The sequence below is a fragment of the Ambystoma mexicanum genome, chromosome 2p, assembly GCF_040938575.1.
Source record: "Ambystoma mexicanum isolate Mex_15411 chromosome 2p, UKY_AmexF1_1, whole genome shotgun sequence".
NCBI lineage: Eukaryota > Metazoa > Chordata > Amphibia > Caudata > Ambystomatidae > Ambystoma > Ambystoma mexicanum.
In genome coordinates, this window is record NC_090923.1 from 178034138 (window position 1) to 178053501 (window position 19364).

The 19364-nt window shown below is 46.2% G+C and overlaps 1 protein-coding gene across 1 annotated transcript in view; it reads left to right on the plus strand.

The window, feature by feature from the left end:
• Window positions 1-19364, plus strand: part of SEC13 (SEC13 homolog, nuclear pore and COPII coat complex component) — a 207506-nt gene that overhangs the window by 128870 nt on the left and 59272 nt on the right. Inside the window, exon 8 of the mRNA XM_069643461.1 lies at window positions 4840-4986. Coding sequence (XP_069499562.1) covers window positions 4840-4986 — 147 coding nt within the window. The remainder of the gene's footprint in view (window positions 1-4839; window positions 4987-19364) is intronic.

Here is a 19364-nt window from a genome sequence, read left to right on the forward strand (position 1 = left end):
GTCCAAGGAAAAAAACCTGGGAACATTCTTGGATAGTACCTCTATATAGAGCTGGAAATCTCCTTCTTGTATCGCTCTTACAAAAGTCATCAAAAGGAGTTAGTTTTAGAATGATGTACGAGAATCTAAATTGGGTACATGCATCACTTATTTCTTTACAGCAGTCTTCAAGTGACTTAACCTGACTGCTATCCTATGTCTTGGCTGTAGTAAGCCTGCTTCAGAAGTAAATGGAGACTACTAGCTGTGATATGATGAGCCCTATGGGTACAAGTCACATTGGAACCTTTCATAAACAAATCTGCTTTTCCACTGTTGTAATATCAGCCCGAACAAGTTCTCTTTTCCACCCACTTTCATCCAAGAGATTTCCAAGAAGCTTGAGAACTGCCATCTCAATATACATCCCATCAGATATTACAATGAATAGATCTTTGCATGTGGTGTTGGCCAGTTCCACTGGATTTGTTTTGTAATTCCGTAGTGGCTTGTCAAACATAATGATGCAGCCTGCCTAGGATCATGGCCTTTAAATGCTGCCTTCACAATATCAATGGAATAGTGAATCATGGTCCGAAAATGGCGGATTCTGGGATGAAAATGTTAATTCACAATCTTTTTGGCGTTTCTTCCTGGTGACTTGTGTGGTATCCTACCCAGATGATTATTTCATCCCTTTGTAGGTTACTAGCCAGAACTTGTGTTAAATGCTTCAGCCAGGTTTATTCTTTTCACTATATCTTACGGCGTAACTTGGTAATTGAGTTCTCTTCTACTGTTGGCAGAGGACACTCGGTTCTCATAGTGGGAGGAGGGGGAAAACACTCTGGTAGATGCTTAGACACTTACTCGGCACAAGAGTTTTAGTCCTATCTGGATGTTGAAATATTGATATAAGAGTCATGAGCTCTGGTAGAGCTTGGATTGTGGTCTATATTGTCGACTGAAGAGGAATGACTGCATTTTCTGTGTGATAGTGGTGACCTATTTCATTGCCAAGTGCTGATAAAATGTGCAACAGAGGGTCATATGATATGCTTAACCCAAGCTTGTGCAGGGTTTCAACAAGTTCACGCTTTCGAGTTCTTGTATGGATTAAAATACCTAAGAAGATGGGCAAAGGAGTTTCCCGTTTTCGGTTGTGCCTGAAGGCTCTTTCAGACTCGTACTCCAGACATCTCCCAAAACCGTTGTACATTAGTAACTGCAACATTGAAGATTGGTTGTGGCATTGTCGAAGAACTTGACTGTGCTTTAATGTTTGGGCCGTTCGTAACCATAGCAACCAGTGCTTACAGAGATGCTGGCACAGTCTCTTCTCACTATATTTGCTGCTTTAGCAAGATGAACAGTGTCACTATCTTCATTGTATTTGCATGTTTTGCTCAGTGCAGATCCATTATTAAATATGTTTGTTGGCAGGAAAGTAAGCAAGTATCCTGTTTTCCAGTTTCGTGGAATGCATGTGTCTTGAAAGATCACTGTCAAGTTGTTTCATGCTGTACAGATTGCATAGGTCCGCCAGTTTTAAATGTGGGTGCAATTGTATTGTCTGGAAGAGCATCGTTGATATATGATACAAGTTCTGCAAGTGCACTACTTCTTAATTAGGTCCATCTCCTATTCATGTGCTGCTGTTTTTCTCTCTTGCTCAATCATATAAAAATATGAGTCAATAAATATATTACATGGCATCTTGTGCAATAAAATTACCTGCACTCAGTTTAGCAAGCAGGGGTTGGTCTTCTAGTTTAATGATCTTGCAGCTCGGGCAAGCCAGTCCCAAAAAAAGCATATTGGCTTTGTATTTACTAAACATTTGTTTAACACTGACTGGTGAATTTTGTAGAACTAGCCACATTATCTGCTGGCAAAATCCTCATTTTCTCTGCTCTTTGCAGTTTTGTTTTATTGAACTGCAATCTACATGATTCGTGAAACTGAGCTGTACGTCGTACCAATGTTGCCTCAAAACCTCCACCTTCATCCAGATGCTAGCGATTAATTGTCCTTGGTAAACATTACTAAACCCCACAAGCAAATCGGAAATGATCGTCTAACCAGCCCCCTTTGTATCACGTTTAGTCTCTGCTGGACAGGGAAGAATACCGAATTGTCGTCTTGGCTGATGAAACACTTGTTCCACTCTGTTTTTGTGATTTGTCTAGAAGTATTGGGCTTGAACTGTTTCTTCAATTTACGTACTTTCTCCATATTATCTTTTTCTTCTTACGTTGTCATACAAACTCCTTCACCCGTGAACAAAAAAATAACATTAACTACTCTTTTTACACGTTTGGAACCCGGTTTTACAGTGTCGCTGGATCTGGTGTCAACCAGTTGCTATGTAGTACCCCATGTTGGTTTGTTATGTTGGGGTGCTTACGATGCACTGGGGTGCGTCCTGTCCTGTGTAGGTCTCGTCAGATATCTTTCAAGGGGCGGTAGCTGGTTATCTTCTGTGAGGATAAGTAACAAAGTATAAGAGTAGGGTGGCGAGGCTAGGATATTTGGGAGTATTGTTGTAGGGTTTGTTAGCATCCTAATGGAGTCATGCACAAACTATTCTGCTCGGCCTGAGGACCATGCGCAAACATCACTCAGGGCACCCACGCCCCTTTTCTACAAGCATTCTCCTTACGTATGTTAATTATCCCCACAAATGCTGACTTCGGTGTTGCGAACACAATGCCTGGCGACCAGCAATTCCACTTCTGGAATGCATCTCTGCCCTTTTGTACTTGACATTGTCCAATCTTTTTAGTAAATGCGAACAACGGATGCTAATTTAACATGGCACTAATGGCTGGCATAAACCCACATGTGTTTTATCGACGAACCGTAAACTCCATATATATTGCTTAGCCGGCATCACGTATCAACAAGGTACAAGCCTCACAATCGGAGCCTCCGCCGGCATACACGCTGACTAGTCAATTAATAATTTACCACCCAATAGAGTGCTTGCACAACTGGCAGCCCCTATCTGAACAGAGAAGCAGAACTAACTGGCTCTGCCTATCAGCCGCATTAGGACCCAGCGTACAGCATCCAATCAGCAAATAGCGGACAAGAGCACTCTCCCATGGCCTATCGGAATCTCTGATATATATCGAGACTTCGCATAGACACAGGATCGCTTAACAGACGATTGCTGTGAGTACAGCAGAACGCTATTTTACTGCCCGCTGGGCACGGGTAAGTCATTAGCCCCCAGCAACCATTCCACCTCCCCCTCACACAGACATAGGCACGCCAATTGGGCATTATCACACCTGATCTAGTGCGCTCCCAATGCACTACCCGGCCGACCCCCAAGGCAGCCCAATATCATGATGCCTCAATTACACTGGTGTCATTGCCTCCTGCTTCCCTGTACAAACACAGTTGCACAGACGCACGGCTCTATCATGGCCCACACAGACGTAGACTGGAACTCCTTACCTCTCACTCTGCTCTATTTCCACCTTTTCCTCATTCCGAACTTCCCTCAAATCTTTCCTTCTCCATTCCCCGCCATGAAACCCCTTCCTGCTCCCCTCCCTCCATGCCTTATCTCCTTGATCATCTCCACCCCCATTCTCACCCTTCACCCCACCCGTTTCCCTCTTCCTCTCCCCTCCCTCTCAGTTCGATTCTCCTTCTCCCCTCACTCCCAGTTAATTGCTCTTATTGTTTTGTTGGTCTGATTCTTAACTGTAAATTGCTTCTACTATTACTGTTATAATGTTATTGTCATATGTATCCTGTTAAGTGTGCAGCGCTTTGGTGTAAAGCGCTATATAAACAAAAATAAATACAAACATGGAGTACTTGATAGCAATTGGTTAACATCAAATCCAGTGCCACTGTAAAACCAGGTTCCAACCCCAAACCCGTACAATCTTAACCCTGGCACTGCAGGAGCTCTGTCCCACTGGAACCACATTCATAGGCAGCAGGAAATATCAAAGGCAGAAATACTAAAGAATATTTCTATTTTAAGCGCAGTGATCCACAGTTCCTTCAAGCTCCTACCCCCTAAACTAACATACTCTTTTTACACACCCTTGTTTTGTGTATGTATTTTTGTGAACTGTTGGATGTTTTGCATACATTTATAACATACGTTCACTGAAATTGCATTTAATATGCAAGTAACAGCATCAAATAACATACGAAAGAGGAGATTAATAATTTTCGGAGGCTGCCATTTTGAATGTCTGCCGTTCCTGTTAGGGGGAAGCTTTGGGATGTCCTCCTAGCCAAAATAAAACCTTTTCAATATGTAATGTATGTGCCCTATATTTGCCTCTATAATCAATAGCACAATTCTTCCAAATATGTCCCCTATCTACTGTACTAAGTAGCCAAGATGGGAGTTGCCACCTAAATGCGATCTACTTTTCAATACTTAATTGCTGTTAATTTCCTCTAAACAATTTCCTACTGGATCATGGTTTACTAGTTGCTTGATTGGTAACTCTTGAGCATTGTCTGTCACTCAAGGCTGGTGGGATTTGAGTACTCTCCAAAGGCAGTTTCCTGAAGGCACAGAATGTGAGGGTGGCCTGGATGGTAAAGGTGTGGCTTAATGGTGTAGAGTTTTGCCTTCAAAAACCATCTTGCAAGCCCATCCTCAGAATGTCTCAAAGACTTCTGTTTATTGGGACTTGGATTGAAGCAGTTTGAGTGTGTAAACAAAAGACCATTGGATCTACAAGTTGTGATACATTTTCTGGATCCTTGTCTCTTCCTCTTCTGTTTTCAGGCAAAGCACAAACTTCGCCTACTGTGCGACAACCCTTGTGAACTCTGTTTTAAATTGTTACTTGAGATGTTCACCGTTTTTTGTTTCAGGATGGCAGAGTGTTCATCTGGACATGTGATGACGCAGCTGGAAACTCCTGGACCCCACAGCTACTACACAAGTTCAATGATGTGGTATGGCATGTAAGCTGGTCCATCACAGCCAACATCCTAGCTGTGTCCGGAGGAGATAATAAGGTTGGTTCTTAGTTTGGCTGAAGAATGGTGTGCTAGTCCTAAAAGCAGCTTCTCCCAAAGTGTATTGTGTGTCTCAGCAACTGGCTGGGACTTAAATATGTAACCTTTTTTATTTTTTATTAAGGAACTAGTTGGAAGTAATAATTCTTTTATGCGAGGCTATGATATTCTTACTCATACTTCACAAACTAAATTGTCTGGAATTGCATTTTGATTAAAAATCTAATTCTGTTATTAATGTGTTTGAGCTCATAGAACTTTTCCCATTATATAAAATGTATAGAAAAGAAAAAACAATACCAAAAAAATATCACGTATCATACAATTCATACAAAATTTGATTAAAATAGAGCAATTTACAAAACAATCTAAAACTAACATTTTGCATACAAATCTGAAATGCGCTAAATTATCAATCCTAAAATACCTGCTGATATCTCAGCGTTTCATTTAATAGCGGCTCTACCACTAGCCTCTTTCCTCGGCTGACCTCTTTCCTCTCTGATCGACCCTCCCAGGTCCAACATGGATCCTTGCTATCATCCATCTTCCTCTCTACCTGTGGCATTCCCCAGGGCTCTAACCTCTCGCCCTGGCTTTTCAACCAATACCTGGAACTCTCACCCACTGCATTGCCTTTTTCTGCTCCAATTTCCAGTGATACGCTGATGACACTTAACTCATTTTCAGGCTGCCCTCTGCCACCTCCTCTTCTTCTCTCACCTCGGAGTGTCTTAACTGCCATTCAAGATTGGTGTGCCACAAATGACCTCTGTCTGAATGCCAGCAAGACGGAGATCCTCCTCATCGGCACACCTCCATCATCCTTTCCCCTCACTCACTGGCCGGCCTCCCTTGGCCTTCCTCCTACCCCCACCTGTGAGGCTAAGAACCTTGGGGTCATCTTTGACTCCACCATTTCCTTCTCCTCCCACATCTGAGGTCACTAAAAACTCAAACTTCCTATTGCACCTCCTCAGAGGTACTCTGCCTTTCCTCTCCTTTCCCCAGAAGCTCACCGTCTCCCAAGCTCTGGTTCTCTCCAGGTTGGACTATTGTAACAGCCTCTTCCTAAAATCTACCTGCCTCTACTCTCCGCCCTCTGCAACTAATCGAGAACAGGACTGCTAGACTTGTCCTTGGCCTCAAGCCCTGGGATCGTATCTCTCCAGCTCTGAAATCTCTCCATTGGCTCCCAGTGGATGCAAGGATTAAATTCAAAACCCTCTGCATTGTGAACAAAGGCTTTCTGGGGCCTGGGTCCAAAATACCTTCAGCTATCCCTCCGTAAATACCTCCTCTCTCTCGAGCTCTTCATTCCTCCACCTCCCTCAGGGTCAGTCGTTTTTGAAAGAAACGAGCTGGGGGTAGATCTGTCTTCGACTGGGGCCTCCCTCTCTAATAGCCTCCCTGCCACTCTAAAACATGAACACCATCGCTGGTTCCGGAAGCACCTCAAGACCTTCCTCTTTGGTCCTGCCTTCGCTCCCCCTCTCCCCTGCTGATCTGCTCTCTTGGCACTGTGCACCTGGCCACCCTCTGTCCCCTGGGCCTAGGTATCTGCTCACCCTGCCACCCTCCTGCACTGTCACCTGGCCACCCCTTGAAATGGGGACTGTATCTGTACCCATACAGTTCCCCACCCCCTTTTCTTCTTTTTCTGCACTTATTTAGACTTACTCTTTCTACACTTGTCACTTGCTAGCTGCACTACCACTGCTGATGGCCTCTGTTATCTATTTATTTGTATTTATTTTTATTTATCTTTTTTCCTCCGCTCCGCACTCTCCTAGTCCATGCACTTTCCCCCCCTTTCACTTTTGCCATGCACTTGCGTGTTCTCAATGTCACTGGGCCTAATAAGATCGTTGATGTGTTCTCCCCTATTCCCCTCCCTTGCCTTGTCATGCTCTGAAACACTTGTGTATGAGCGCAATACAAATATATCATATCATATAGCCATACACGATAAAGTGCTATAGGTAACGATTTGTTCAGGCAGTGGCTCCAAAATGCATCATCCTTTATACTTTAGTAATTGCTCATGAAGGAGCCCAATAGGGTCATGTAGAGAGAACCATTTGGTCGACAATCAGTTAGTATGTGACGTGGAGTCTCAGCTTTTAAAATGAGGCACAAGAGAGCCACTGTGATAATTTGAAAAGTGCCTACTTTCTTAAATGTACAGGTAATTTGTTCAGTCTCGACAGTAAGATGAACCTTCGTAGTGCAGGTGATGAACATGGCATTAGGTAACCTTGGTTATGTAGTGTTAACATGTTTTAATTCACTTTTTAATTAACCTGAGTATTATCAATATGCTTTGAGTTGCTTTTGTACTTTGGCCATTTCTGATACTGTGCAAGCTCACCTTCCTGATATTAGCAGCGCTGTCCTTAAGTGTGCTTTTGCTTGGTACAGTCTACACTGTGTATATGTTGCTCCAAAATGACATGGATCTTTGCCATGTGCTGCTTGTAGCGTTTATAAGACATACTTTAAGAAAGAAAGTTTCATTCTCCTCTACTGAGAATGAACATGGCCAAATAAACTGTTCTATGGGATGGTTCTCATGTAGGAAGGTCTATAGTTGTGATTGTACCTTTCACATGGGAGAAATATCTTCTTGCATATCAGCATGGTCTTGTAACCGCATGGGCAGTCCAGCACTGAAATGCAAGGTCATTGATCTCCAAACTGATCTTTCTCCTATTGTAAGGCACTGTGGGCTAAAACCATGATTGTAGACCCCCATGAGTGGGCACCATCCCACAGAACAGGCTATTAAAGTCCTGTTAAACGTCAGGGACTCATCTTTTTGTCTTAATTCATGTAACCTAGTTTGAAGCATATTCAATCGTAAACATGAATGACCAGGACCAGTTTCATACATCCATGCTACAATTTACTGTTTGATTGAGCCATCATTGCAAATGTAATTGGCTTAATCCAAGATTATGTGCTTATAGGTTGCATTGTTCTAGTACAGATTGTTTATACATTTTTTTGAATAGATGCTAAATCCTAAGTGCATAGTATGCTCGGCTATAAGGAATTTGATACTGCAAAGGCCAAGATATTTGAATTTTTTACTTTGTTTTCAATTTTACATTGTTTTACTTGGAGCACAGCAGTGGTAGTTATCTCAAGGTATAGTCCGAAACAGAAATGGTCAATCCCGGAGTATTAATGACCACTCTTGCAGTCTGTAATACTATTAGCACATTGTTTTTATCTTGTGTACATTGTCTTTATACTGCATCCTAGCCTCCCAGTCCAGTGCAAATGCTTTTCCACAGGTTAGCCAACTCCCGCTTACTACCTTCCCCAAAAAAAACTCCCCTTCCCTTCAGTGGTATACTGTGAAGGCATCATGAAGCAAGACACAGACAACAGATTCAAAGTGCAAATAAAATAACTTTATTCATTTAAATGTCAGGATGGTTTAAGGCCCAACTTGCCCTATGCTAAGGTGGGATTTCCCTACCTAAAGAAAACAGTGAGTTCAACTGAAAAGTCTGTCTGTGTCCAAAACCTATGCTTGCCCTCACAACTAAAGCTAAACCATGTGTAGGGATTTCTGTCATCAAAAGAAAGTGTCCAACTGAAGTTCTGATATTTTTCCAACTCTGGGTTTGCTTTCCAGCACCCCTTCCCCAAGTTCCACAAAAGTGCCTGCTTCCCTTCCCCAAATTACAGACAGTTCCACAAAGTCTCGGGGTTCCCTTCACCAAGAATGCAACTTAGTTCCAAAAAGAGACCTTGAGGTTCCCTTCCTCACAGCAACAAGTGACAAGTTCATAAACTCTTAGGGTTCCCTTCCTCAAGACGTAGGCTTTTCCAGCTTTCACTTGGTTTCAGTCTCTTAATATCTAAAAGCCAGATCCAGGTCAACTTTACACTCCTTCTGGTTTGACAGCTTATACAGATGTCTTTCTACTGTTTCTCTCCAGCAATCTCGTCCATACACTTCTGTATGTTTTCTTGGCTTTCACAGATTGGGTATCCCCGGTCAGGTGCAATTGCCAGACCACCTTGTCCACCCATTACAGATCATGCAACCGGCAACCCCAGGCATTTTTGCCCACACAGGTTCTTTTGTACCTCCACCTGTGTTCTGGCTCATATTCACTTGGCTTTCTCTTTGCCAGCCTTTTGGCTTTGCCACAATGTGTTTTCCTCTTTGCCAGTCTCTTGACTTTGCCACAATGTGTTCTTTCATACAGACGCTGTGGTGCTCTTGTCCGTACCACATTTCTTTCACACTCTTCAGTAATATGCAATACTGGCTTTTCACTGCATTTGATTAGATCTGTTCTTTGCTTTCAATACATTGTACATGTACTTCACACACACTTCTCTTCTGTTCACAGGCATCTCAAAAGCTTTCCTAGGCTTGTCAAAGCTTTCTTTTAATTCGATATTCAATACTTCTTCATTCCTGTTCTTTTGCTCACAGTATCTTGCACATCTCAATTTGTTCATTCAGCAATCACTTTTGCCCGGTAACCGCCCCAGGGAGTGTCCCCTTTCGGGTGCTTCCTTGCATTCACTCACCAGTCCTTGGTGTCTCCTCTGAGTGGCTTCTTTCCTAGTCTTCTGCACCGCATACACCTTTCTGTTTCGCGAGCCCCGCTCACACTCCGGTCTTCTTTCTGTGGTTTGCCGGCAGCTCCGCTCGCTTCCCTTGGACGCTGCCGGTAGCTTACAGCAACCATATTTCTTCTGTGCCTCAGATTTCTTCTGTGCATACTGCTGTGATCACCCAACCAGGGAGGCTCCCACCACTGTGCCCCTCTTACGGCCTGCCTGGACCTTGGCGCCACAGTCTATCCAGGCACAGGGAACTTGCTGGCGTCCTAGTTTCATGACCGGACCATCCTCTGCAGCCTATGTCTCCACAGGGTTTCAGGCCTGCAACGCTCGGCCCGACTCCTCTTTTATACACCTGCAACCATTTAACAAGGTTGCAGGTGTGCCTCCTTAAATCCAATTGCCTGACCATAGTTAGTTGAGCTCTCTGGACATGCCGGACCCTCGCAACAGTCTGCAGGCCTCTTCCTCGTCTCAATACCAGGGTGGTGAAATGACATGTTGGTGTGTACCACTCTTAGTCTCCTTTTCCTCGTCTCAGTACTAAAGTGGCATGAATGAGGGGAAGTGATTGACAACAGCCTATAAAAGCAGGGGGCCGGGGGGAGTGGTTGATTATTACAAGGAAAAGAGTATGCCATGTCTTGCCTGTGGACCTGCTCTTTTCCACCCTCTTCCTAGTGTCCCTGGAGCAATGGCACCTTCTGGTGTTATCCTGGACAAAGGAAGAAGGGTAACAATATCCCATACATGCGGCTGGGATTGAGGGGGTCTTGTGGAATGGCTATGGGGGATACCGTGTCTCACCAAGGGCATTCCGCTACCAGGTGATCCTCCCTTACACTTCCACCCCAAGGGCCGGGATCCAGCAGTGATGGCCCTTCATAACCTATTTGCTAACATGGCATTAGCTTTAGCTCCTTTTTCATAAAAGAATTGTTTACAATAGCAGAGCCTAGTATAAATCTTGTCTGACCATATATCTGTTAAATCTTTACACTTTTCAACACGTTTCGTAACAGGAACTTCTCACCCAAGGTGTTAAGTCAAATCCTACTCTCTCCTGCTCTGATTTCTCATGAGCAGGAGGTTGTAGGAGTGCCTTTTGGATGCGTGCAGAATCGAATAGGTTTTCTTGAGCGGAGTGGGATGAGTAAGCCATTGCTAGGCTGAAAAATGCTACTAAGTACTACTGTTAGTAGGTATGTGACCTTGTGATGGGTATGGAGGCTTGTTTGGGTATGGCATGATATCTTCTGCTAACTTGCACACTTGCATGTGAATCCTGATGTCCCTTTGGCTGGCAGCAACAACATTGTCAAGGGTAGAGCTGTAGGAGTCGGGCGGGGCCAATCCCAGTTTGGCCTAATAGTTGGCCTGAGCTTGAACCAAGTTTTAAACCTGTGCCTGGTTAAAACAGGTGCCACCCCAGTCTGTGCGCAAGAAATCTAGTTGGCAAAAAAAACCTGCAGGACAGTCCTACAGTGTGAAAAACAGTGTCGTTATCCAGTGTTCAACTTGCTGAGCTATCATACGGGCATAGCATTTCTGTGAATTTCTCTTTGAGCGATTGCACAACCCAATACAGGGCCAAAAATGTGCACTAGGCAAGGGCTAGCGATAATGGACTCTTAGCCAGTAGGACATTGTTTGCTGTATCTATGTGTAGAATTAAGGTGGCAAATGACTTTTTCACTTGCTAGCAGCTTGAAACGTGAAATGTTACTCCCTGACCCAATGCATGGCAGATGCTCGGCCTGAAGAAATGGATCTAGCTAATATCTGAATGCCACAATAGATAGTCTTTCAGTTCTTGATGGCAAGCTTCAAATATTACTTTTTGATGTTTAATGCACGTGTCAGATCTGGGTTTTGTGTTGGGGTGGGGGAGGCAAGGTGCCCGGCGTTGTTTGGTTAGATGGTTAGGACATCAGAGCTGGGGTTTGTATTGGGGAGGTGGGACACCAGGTCTAGGCTTAGTGTTGGGGCGATGAGGAAAGTTGGATATGGCTTTTGTGTCACTAGATACAGGTTTTGTGTAGTGTGTGTAGGAATGCAGGAAGCAATATGTGCCGGGTCTTTTTCCGGCTTGGATAAGTCTCCTTGACACCAAATCCAGACCCTATCTTTGCTTTAGCCATGCATTCTCCAGCTTCCCACGGTCTAGTCAAAAGGTGACAGAGTGGAAAGGTGAGTCTTAAGATGAGGGGGAAGAAAGCAGGAAAAGTATTAACTTGGAAAGGGACCAAATGTCTGCATGCCCACCTATTTGGGCACCATCAGAAGACAGTACGCCGATCCATGTGCATGGTGTCCAGTATATTGCACTGAATCATTGAAAGGTTAATGCTGCTGCTTGTTGAATTCCCAAAATTAGCTTCAAGTGGGAGAGACACATGACTGTCATTAGGACCACAGTTGATACAAATTATTTTGACCTTTTGGCTAGGTGTTTTCCCAGCAGACCTGCTGTTTTTGGGCAGGAGCTACACTCTGCAACCCTACATTAAAACCTGTGAAAACACCAAGGAATCTGTTCAAAACGGATCCCCTGACGGATGCACCTTCATCAGTAGGATGAGATGCTATGTGGCATCTGTGAAGTGCCTTACCACCTTTGGTGTGACCACGAAACGCTGAGCATGTTGGAGCAGACGTTACATTACACGAATAAGTAGAACATTACAAGCAAAGTGCACAATACAGATTATACATTTAAAATATATTTTTTAAACATATTTTTATTGGCATTTTGCATGTATAACAAACGGTAACTGTCCCTCACCCCCTCGTGTCAGCACCATCCCATTCTTTTCCCCATCACACTCGATAAACATATTTGACCATTCACAATGTCCAATATATGCTGGCCATGCGGGCAACATTTTATCATGTAATCGCCTTGCAAGTACGCTAAAACCTTCTGCCAGTCTTGCCGGAATTTCACACTCTCCCCTATATGCTTTACGTGACCCACTCCATTGACCCTACAGGGGGTTAAGTGGCTTCTGAAGCCACCCGACCCCGGCTGGTGGCTCTCTGCTTCCAATGCTTCACTATCACCAGCCATGTTGGGATCGGCGGCATCATGAAGACCTTTTTCTGATCCTTAGTGGGTAAGTTAATTCCTGGGTCAAACCAACCACACACCCATTCTCTAAGGCTAAGCGACTTGTCAAATACGATCATTGCTTGTATCTGGGAGGTAATGTCTGACCAAAACGGGGCCAGTACCGGACATTCCAACCATATCCGCTCTCCCCATGCACTCCATCGGAGCCGTGGCGTATATATTATGCACCTTTACTGGGGTATAGTGCCACTGCATCACAACCTTATACCAAGTCTCTCTAATCTGCATAGACGGTGTCAGTTTAAGAATATTTCCCCCATAGGTTTTCCCAATGCTCTGTTGGGATGTTCATACCCAATGTGCTTGCTCATTGTTTCATATATGAGCATTGTGGCGTGTCCGTGGACTAGAATGGATATCATATTTTTGATATGAGTGGTGAAAAACCTTTCGAATGTAGTCCATTCCCTACCGGCCGCTTGTTTAACCGTGGCATCTGATAGCCATTGTCTTAGCTGGCAATACCCCATTCTATCCCCTTCCATGAGCCCTATATGTTTACACACAAACGTCGTATACCTGTCCCCTTCACCATATCCTGCCATTTCCTACACCCCACCTTTTGCCATTGTCAAAAGGATCCCTACACCGTCCCTGCGGAGAACTGGGGGTTCCAAAATAGCGGTGTGAACAAAGATGGGTGTGGATAGGGTGCCCTGCTCCAACAGCTGAACCAAACCTGTCATACCACCGACACTCAATAGCTCAGGCAGGTGTTCTGGGGCCCATCATGTCTATGAATCCACAGAATCGCCTCCAGGGGCTTCCCCACCACCACCCTGTGCATCCCTGCCCATATTTTGGATCCATCTCCTTAAAACCACTCTCGTACCACTCTGTCGGGCCTCACATCGTATTTGACAAAGTTCGGGAGTCCTAAGCCCCCTTTATCTCTGGGAGCCATTAAAGTCGACGGGGCGATCCACAGGCACTGATTCTGCTAGATAAAGGCTGAGACCAGCTTGTTCGGTGCCACAAAAAAGGACTATGGACAGGGCCTGAACCTAATAGTTTTCTCTACAATGTGCCACGATATTAACAGCAGGTCCACTTCCCCATATCTGCCTTAATCTGTCGTAGCACCTCTGGGCAATTATTATAATACAGCTGCGGTATGGTATTCGCGATAGTGACCCCCAGATATATTATGCTGAAATGGGAATATGCTGATGGGGACCCCTGCTGTGCCGGTGTGACTGCCAGAACTTGTAACTGTTCATATTAAGCCCTGCTATCTGTTCAATTACCAGAAGTTCTGCGACAAGGGCTGCTATCCAAGTCTCCGGAGTTTTCAGGTGATTAACATGCCAGCAAATGCAACCACTTTGTGGTCTCTGCCTCCCCCCGATTGTATGCCTCTCAGTTCCGTATTGACCCAAGGTTTCATGAGTAATGTCTCCAGATGTAGTGCGTATAATAGCGGGGAACGCGGACACCCCTGCCTGGTCCCGCCGAGAATCGGGATGCACCTGGACAGGTGAGCATTAACCGGCAGTCGCATCATGAGATTCCTGTAGTTAGCTCTTAACATCTGCAGAAACTTGTTTCCCGCCCCATATGCTCCATGGCGTAAAACAAACATGACCATTCGACACGGTCAAAAGCCTTTTCGGCATCTAATGAAATCCGTACCGACCGTGTCTGTCTCTTGGATGTTTCTCGACTAGGTGACACTAGGTGTTATTGAAGGTCTGTCGCCCTGTGATGAACCCAGATTGATGGGGGCCGAGCAGTTTCGGGAGAAGCAGAGGCAGACTTGCTGCCAATATCCTGTATATAATTTTGTCTATAGCCATCAATGCAATGGGCCTATAGGACCCACAATTTGTCGGATCTTTATTCGTCTTCCTACACACAACTACCTTAGCTTTCGCCATGGACTGCGTTACATTACCCATTGCGGCTATTGAGTTAAATAGTTTGGTGAGCCACGGGACTAGCTTTCCCGTGTATTGCTTGTAGAATATTGCCGGGATGCCATCTGGTCTGGGTGCTTTGTTCAGTGGGAGAGACTTAATTGCTGTCTCCACTTCCTCCAACCCCTTACTTTCCATGGACGTCTGTTTCATTAGCATTGGGGGTCTCAAAATAACAGCCTCATGGTCCGTGTTGGTGGAGGTATACAGGGACTTATAGAAATGTGCAAACGCCCCGAGTTTTAGTCTGTATCCTGCACTATCTGGCGGATAGTCTGGCCCGCTGCAGCTGATTTTAATTGCTGCGCCAGCATTCGATACGCCTAGTTGGCACTAATTTCTAATCTTTGCTTGACCAGAAGTAGGGACCATTCACCTATCGGGTCAAACAGGCCCCGAATATGCTTCAATGTCTTATGTAGGGCGCTTGTCTGTTTTTCCAACAAAGCCTGCATAACCCCCCCCCAAATTGGATCTCCAACTTGTCTTCCATTCTCCCCCAATGCCTCTCCCTCTGTGCCCTAAGTGCAATTAATTCCCCCCACATAACTGCTTTGAAAGTGTCCCATACCCCTTCTGAGCTGGTCTCTGGGGTATCGTTGGTAGCAAAGTAAGTCTATTTTCCTCCTCTATAGTGTCCATGACCACTCTATGCTTTAGCAATTCCCCGGGAACTGCAAATCCCCTCCACTCCCCGTGAGCCTGAACCATGGCAGTTATAGGGGCATGGTCCAAGAGTGAAATCAACCCCAGCTCAACCTCCCCATGTCCACCATATACCTAGATGTTCTTATACATAATCTATCCTGGACAGTGACTGGTGGACATGAGAAAAGCACGTATATCCCCTCTTCCTCCCTTCTTGGTCCACCACAAGTCTCAGAGTTAGATTTTCAAAACTGTTGACCAAAGAGTGGGTGGGTCCGGGCATGGCTCTTTGCGCTCCTGAACTCCCATCTATGTGAGGGTGGGGGGGGGCCTCATGCCAAATTAAAATCCCCAATGTGAAAATGTGAGTATAATCTCCCCCACCACAAACTGCTCTAATTTGGCTGCCACCTCAGCAAGGAACCCATCTTGCCCGACGTTTGGTGCATAGACCATCGCCAGTGTGACTTGCCGTTGTTCTATTGCACCGGCAGAAATAAGTACCTGCCCTCTGGGTTGACTTTAGATTGTGTAACTTGTGCCATGAACTAATTCTTAATACCCAGCCATCTTCCCCAGAGTGTTAGCCTGATACACCTTTGAGAATTGCCTCAGCCTGACCTTAGTTTTATCAATTTTCCATATGAGTTTATTGAAGCATTAGGATATGCACATTCTCCCTTCTAGCCTGCATTTCCACTTTGCTGTGTTTAATCGTGGTGTTCAACCCCCTTACATTATGCAACAGTACCTTGAACATGTCCAGGATTGCCCACTTCCAAACCAACCCTTCACAATGCTGTGCCTGCTTGTTCTTATGCCTTTCCTGTAGCTGAGATCCCCCCGCTACCCCTCGACAACTCTTATCCCGAACAACAATCCCCCAAATTGTCCCCGTCCCACCCTCACTCCTTCTCCCGTCCCTCTCCCTCACATTACCCTCCCAGGCTTAAAGCAGACATCCTATGATGTCTCTGATGCGAGTAACCACCTGAGCCAAAACCATTAGGACGATACCTATACCTCCCACCAGATTCCAAAACCTCCCTGATCTTCCTGCTGCGTACCGGGCCGACCTACTTCACAATTTCCTGAAGTGCGCCTTCATGGTCCCCCTGCCTTTCCAAACCTCCGATATTCCCATCTGCACCGCATCTCCTCCTCCGCCCCCGCTTCCCTCCAATGTTCTTTGCTACTGCTGGCCGTCTTAACAGTTGTTCTCCCCATCAGTTGGTCCATCCTTGGCCCATGCTGGTGGACCTTTTTTAGGTGTGCTCCCCTCCCCCCTGACCTCCCCGGCACCCTGGAACATTCCCATTGTCTCCTCACTGTACAGGGGAGCGCCTAGGCTGCTTTGCTGGATTTTTGTCATCCTCAGTGTAGTAGGGCACTGCCCTTCTGCGCAGGTTATTATGCAGTGTCCATTTGTTCTTGATCTGTTTCACGTTCAACGCTCTCTTCACCGGTTCCATGGATCTGCGTTTCTCTAGGGCTGTCGGCGCCAGATCCAGAAACAGTTGGACCGTTGACCTGTTTACCGTGATGTTAGCCTGCCTTTGAACTGCGCTCAGTATGCTTTCTTTCTGTCCTTGGGACGACACAGCAACCATATATCCCTCGGCCTTGCTCCAAGCTCTGTTCACCTGGCGCCAGACCTGTGTATTTGAGCCACTCCTATTGTTGCTGGTGCAGTATTCATTAACAGGTTCCCAAAGCACTGCTGGATTGTTCCCCCTCAAATCCACATCTTGGACAGTCTTGCCGAGTCCTTTTATTCAGATGTTGGACCGGCGCGATGGGTTCTCCATGTCTTCGAGCTGAATTTCCAAATTCTGGATTGCCCTCGCCGCCTGCTCCAGCAGTTCACTGTTCTGCCTCACTTCCTCCAATACCTCCTGTTAAAGCCTGTCTGTGGTATCGACTGTCTCCAAGGCTCCTCACTTATTCCCTAAATTCTTTCAGGGAGTTTCTATAGGAGCAAGCTGATCTTGGAAGGAGGCACTCCTTCAGATCTTCTTTGCTGAGGGCTATGCTGTCCGTCTCTATGCCCCAACCGTCGCTCTCCCACCGTTGCCATTCGTGGGAGCTGACTAAATCCTCTGCACGCTGCTTCCAGCAGAGCTCCAGCTGTCCTTCCTTACTCGGGCTGGCATTCCCTTCCCCTTTGCTCTGTGAATCTGGAAGTCACACTGCCCCCTGACTCCCCCCACAGCTGGCGTGGGGCCCTCAGCCCCGCCGCGCCCATTTGTTTCCTTGGCTGCTGCCCCCTGTCCTTGGAGCCGGTCGTCTCTGCATAGGTACTGCGCTTCCTACTGTCCTTCTTACAAGTGCTCTGGTCAGGGTGCTACCCCATCCAGGGGCTGGAGTCACCCACTTGCTGCCAGCTGTTTATTGGGGGGGAGGGGAGTCTATGCTCTCAGGGCACTCGTGCATAGCTTGGCCCAGCTGCTGAAAGCTATTGTCCTATTCCTTGTTTTGCCCAGTTCACCCCCCTTGTAAGGGAGGGGCAGGGTCTGGTCTGTTCCTGTGTGCTTGGTCTGTGCACCCCAAGCTGGAGTGCCGCTTTCCGTGCCTCAACACCTATCGGAGCCATCTCTTGGAGGTTGCTTCCCACCCAATGCGTGATCCACGTGTCACCCACGCTTTATGTTGTGGGGGGCCAAATTGAGCTCACTCCTGCTCCATGTCTCTCTGGTGCAGTAGCCCCTCCAGGTGCCTCTTCCCTCTTCCGTTTGCCTCGCACTACCAGGCACCACCCCAGCCTCGCTGCTTTGCACCTCTGCAGCCGACGCTCAGATGTCTGATACAGCTAATTTCCTCACGCTCTCACTGGGGGACTTGCTGGTGCTTCCTGTAGCCTATGCTCTCTCGCCGCAGGACCCGGGGACTTGTTGATCCCTTAGTCTATCAGGTCCCCGCTGTGCGCAGCTCCTCGTTGTCTGAGGCCTGACTGCCGCTCTTAGTTTTCCACTTCTGGCGGCTCCCGGCAGCGGGCCTGGCACCCTGCACCACCCTCTGCAGCCACTGCTGGGCCTCGCTGTGTGGGACAGGTGGCGAGGGTTGGAGAGGATCTACTCCACTCACCAGCTCTGGTTTGCTGTCGCCCGTGGGCCTACTGATCTCTCCGGTCCTCACCCCGTGTTGCAGTGCGGCCCGGTGTATACCCGCGTGCCCCCCGATCCACCAACACTTGGCACTCGTACACCACGCACCACTGCTCCTCTTCAACAGTACCCACGATGCAGCAACTCCTGCCTGTGGATGGAGGCGGAGGGCTCTGTCACCATCTCCCCTTCAGTGTGGTGTACAGGGAGCCGGTATCTGCTTCATGGGCTTTCACATTAATCAGGCCCAGGATGTAGAGCGGCTCCATGTGCACTTCTCAGTCAGCCATCTTGGAATTGTACAAATATTTGATGTGCCTGTTTTATGATTGGTTTTGAATTACCTATACTCTAGGAATGTTTGGATGAGTCAGTTGGTTGAACATGACCGATTAGGCTGATTTAGTGATGCTGCGCGCAAGAATGATACATGTAGGGAGTTTACATTGCAGCTAGCTATCCTAGCCAGCTTATTGTAGCTGTGCGATCTGCAAAATATTTCGGTTGGTTCAAAAGATACCCTTCTACCTTTTTTTTCTTTCCTTCCTTTTATGGATTTAAGACTCAGCCCAAGAGGGTCTGCACATTGTGTGATGACTACAGTGGGCTAATATTTAATTTTTAGAGCAAATCATATTCCTGATTACTTAAGTAAGGCCATTGGGGCATTTGTTCTCGAAATAATGAAAGCCCCAATTTCCTTACCAGGAATCTTAATGGCTCTTAGTCAAAGCCCCATATGAGATTCAACCTCACATAGAGGACAGGCTTACCTTTTCTCTGGACTCATCCTTTCATTGATATTTTTGTTTCTGAAAGCCATGCATGCATGGGTGGTGGAGTACAGGACAGCAACTACCTGGAGTGTGTTGCAGTTGAGCTTTCAGTAATGTGAGGATGACAAGCAATGAAGTGAAGACGATTGAAGAAATCGTAATTTAAGATTGAGGTTAGTGAAATGCTTACAGGACCTATGAGAATACC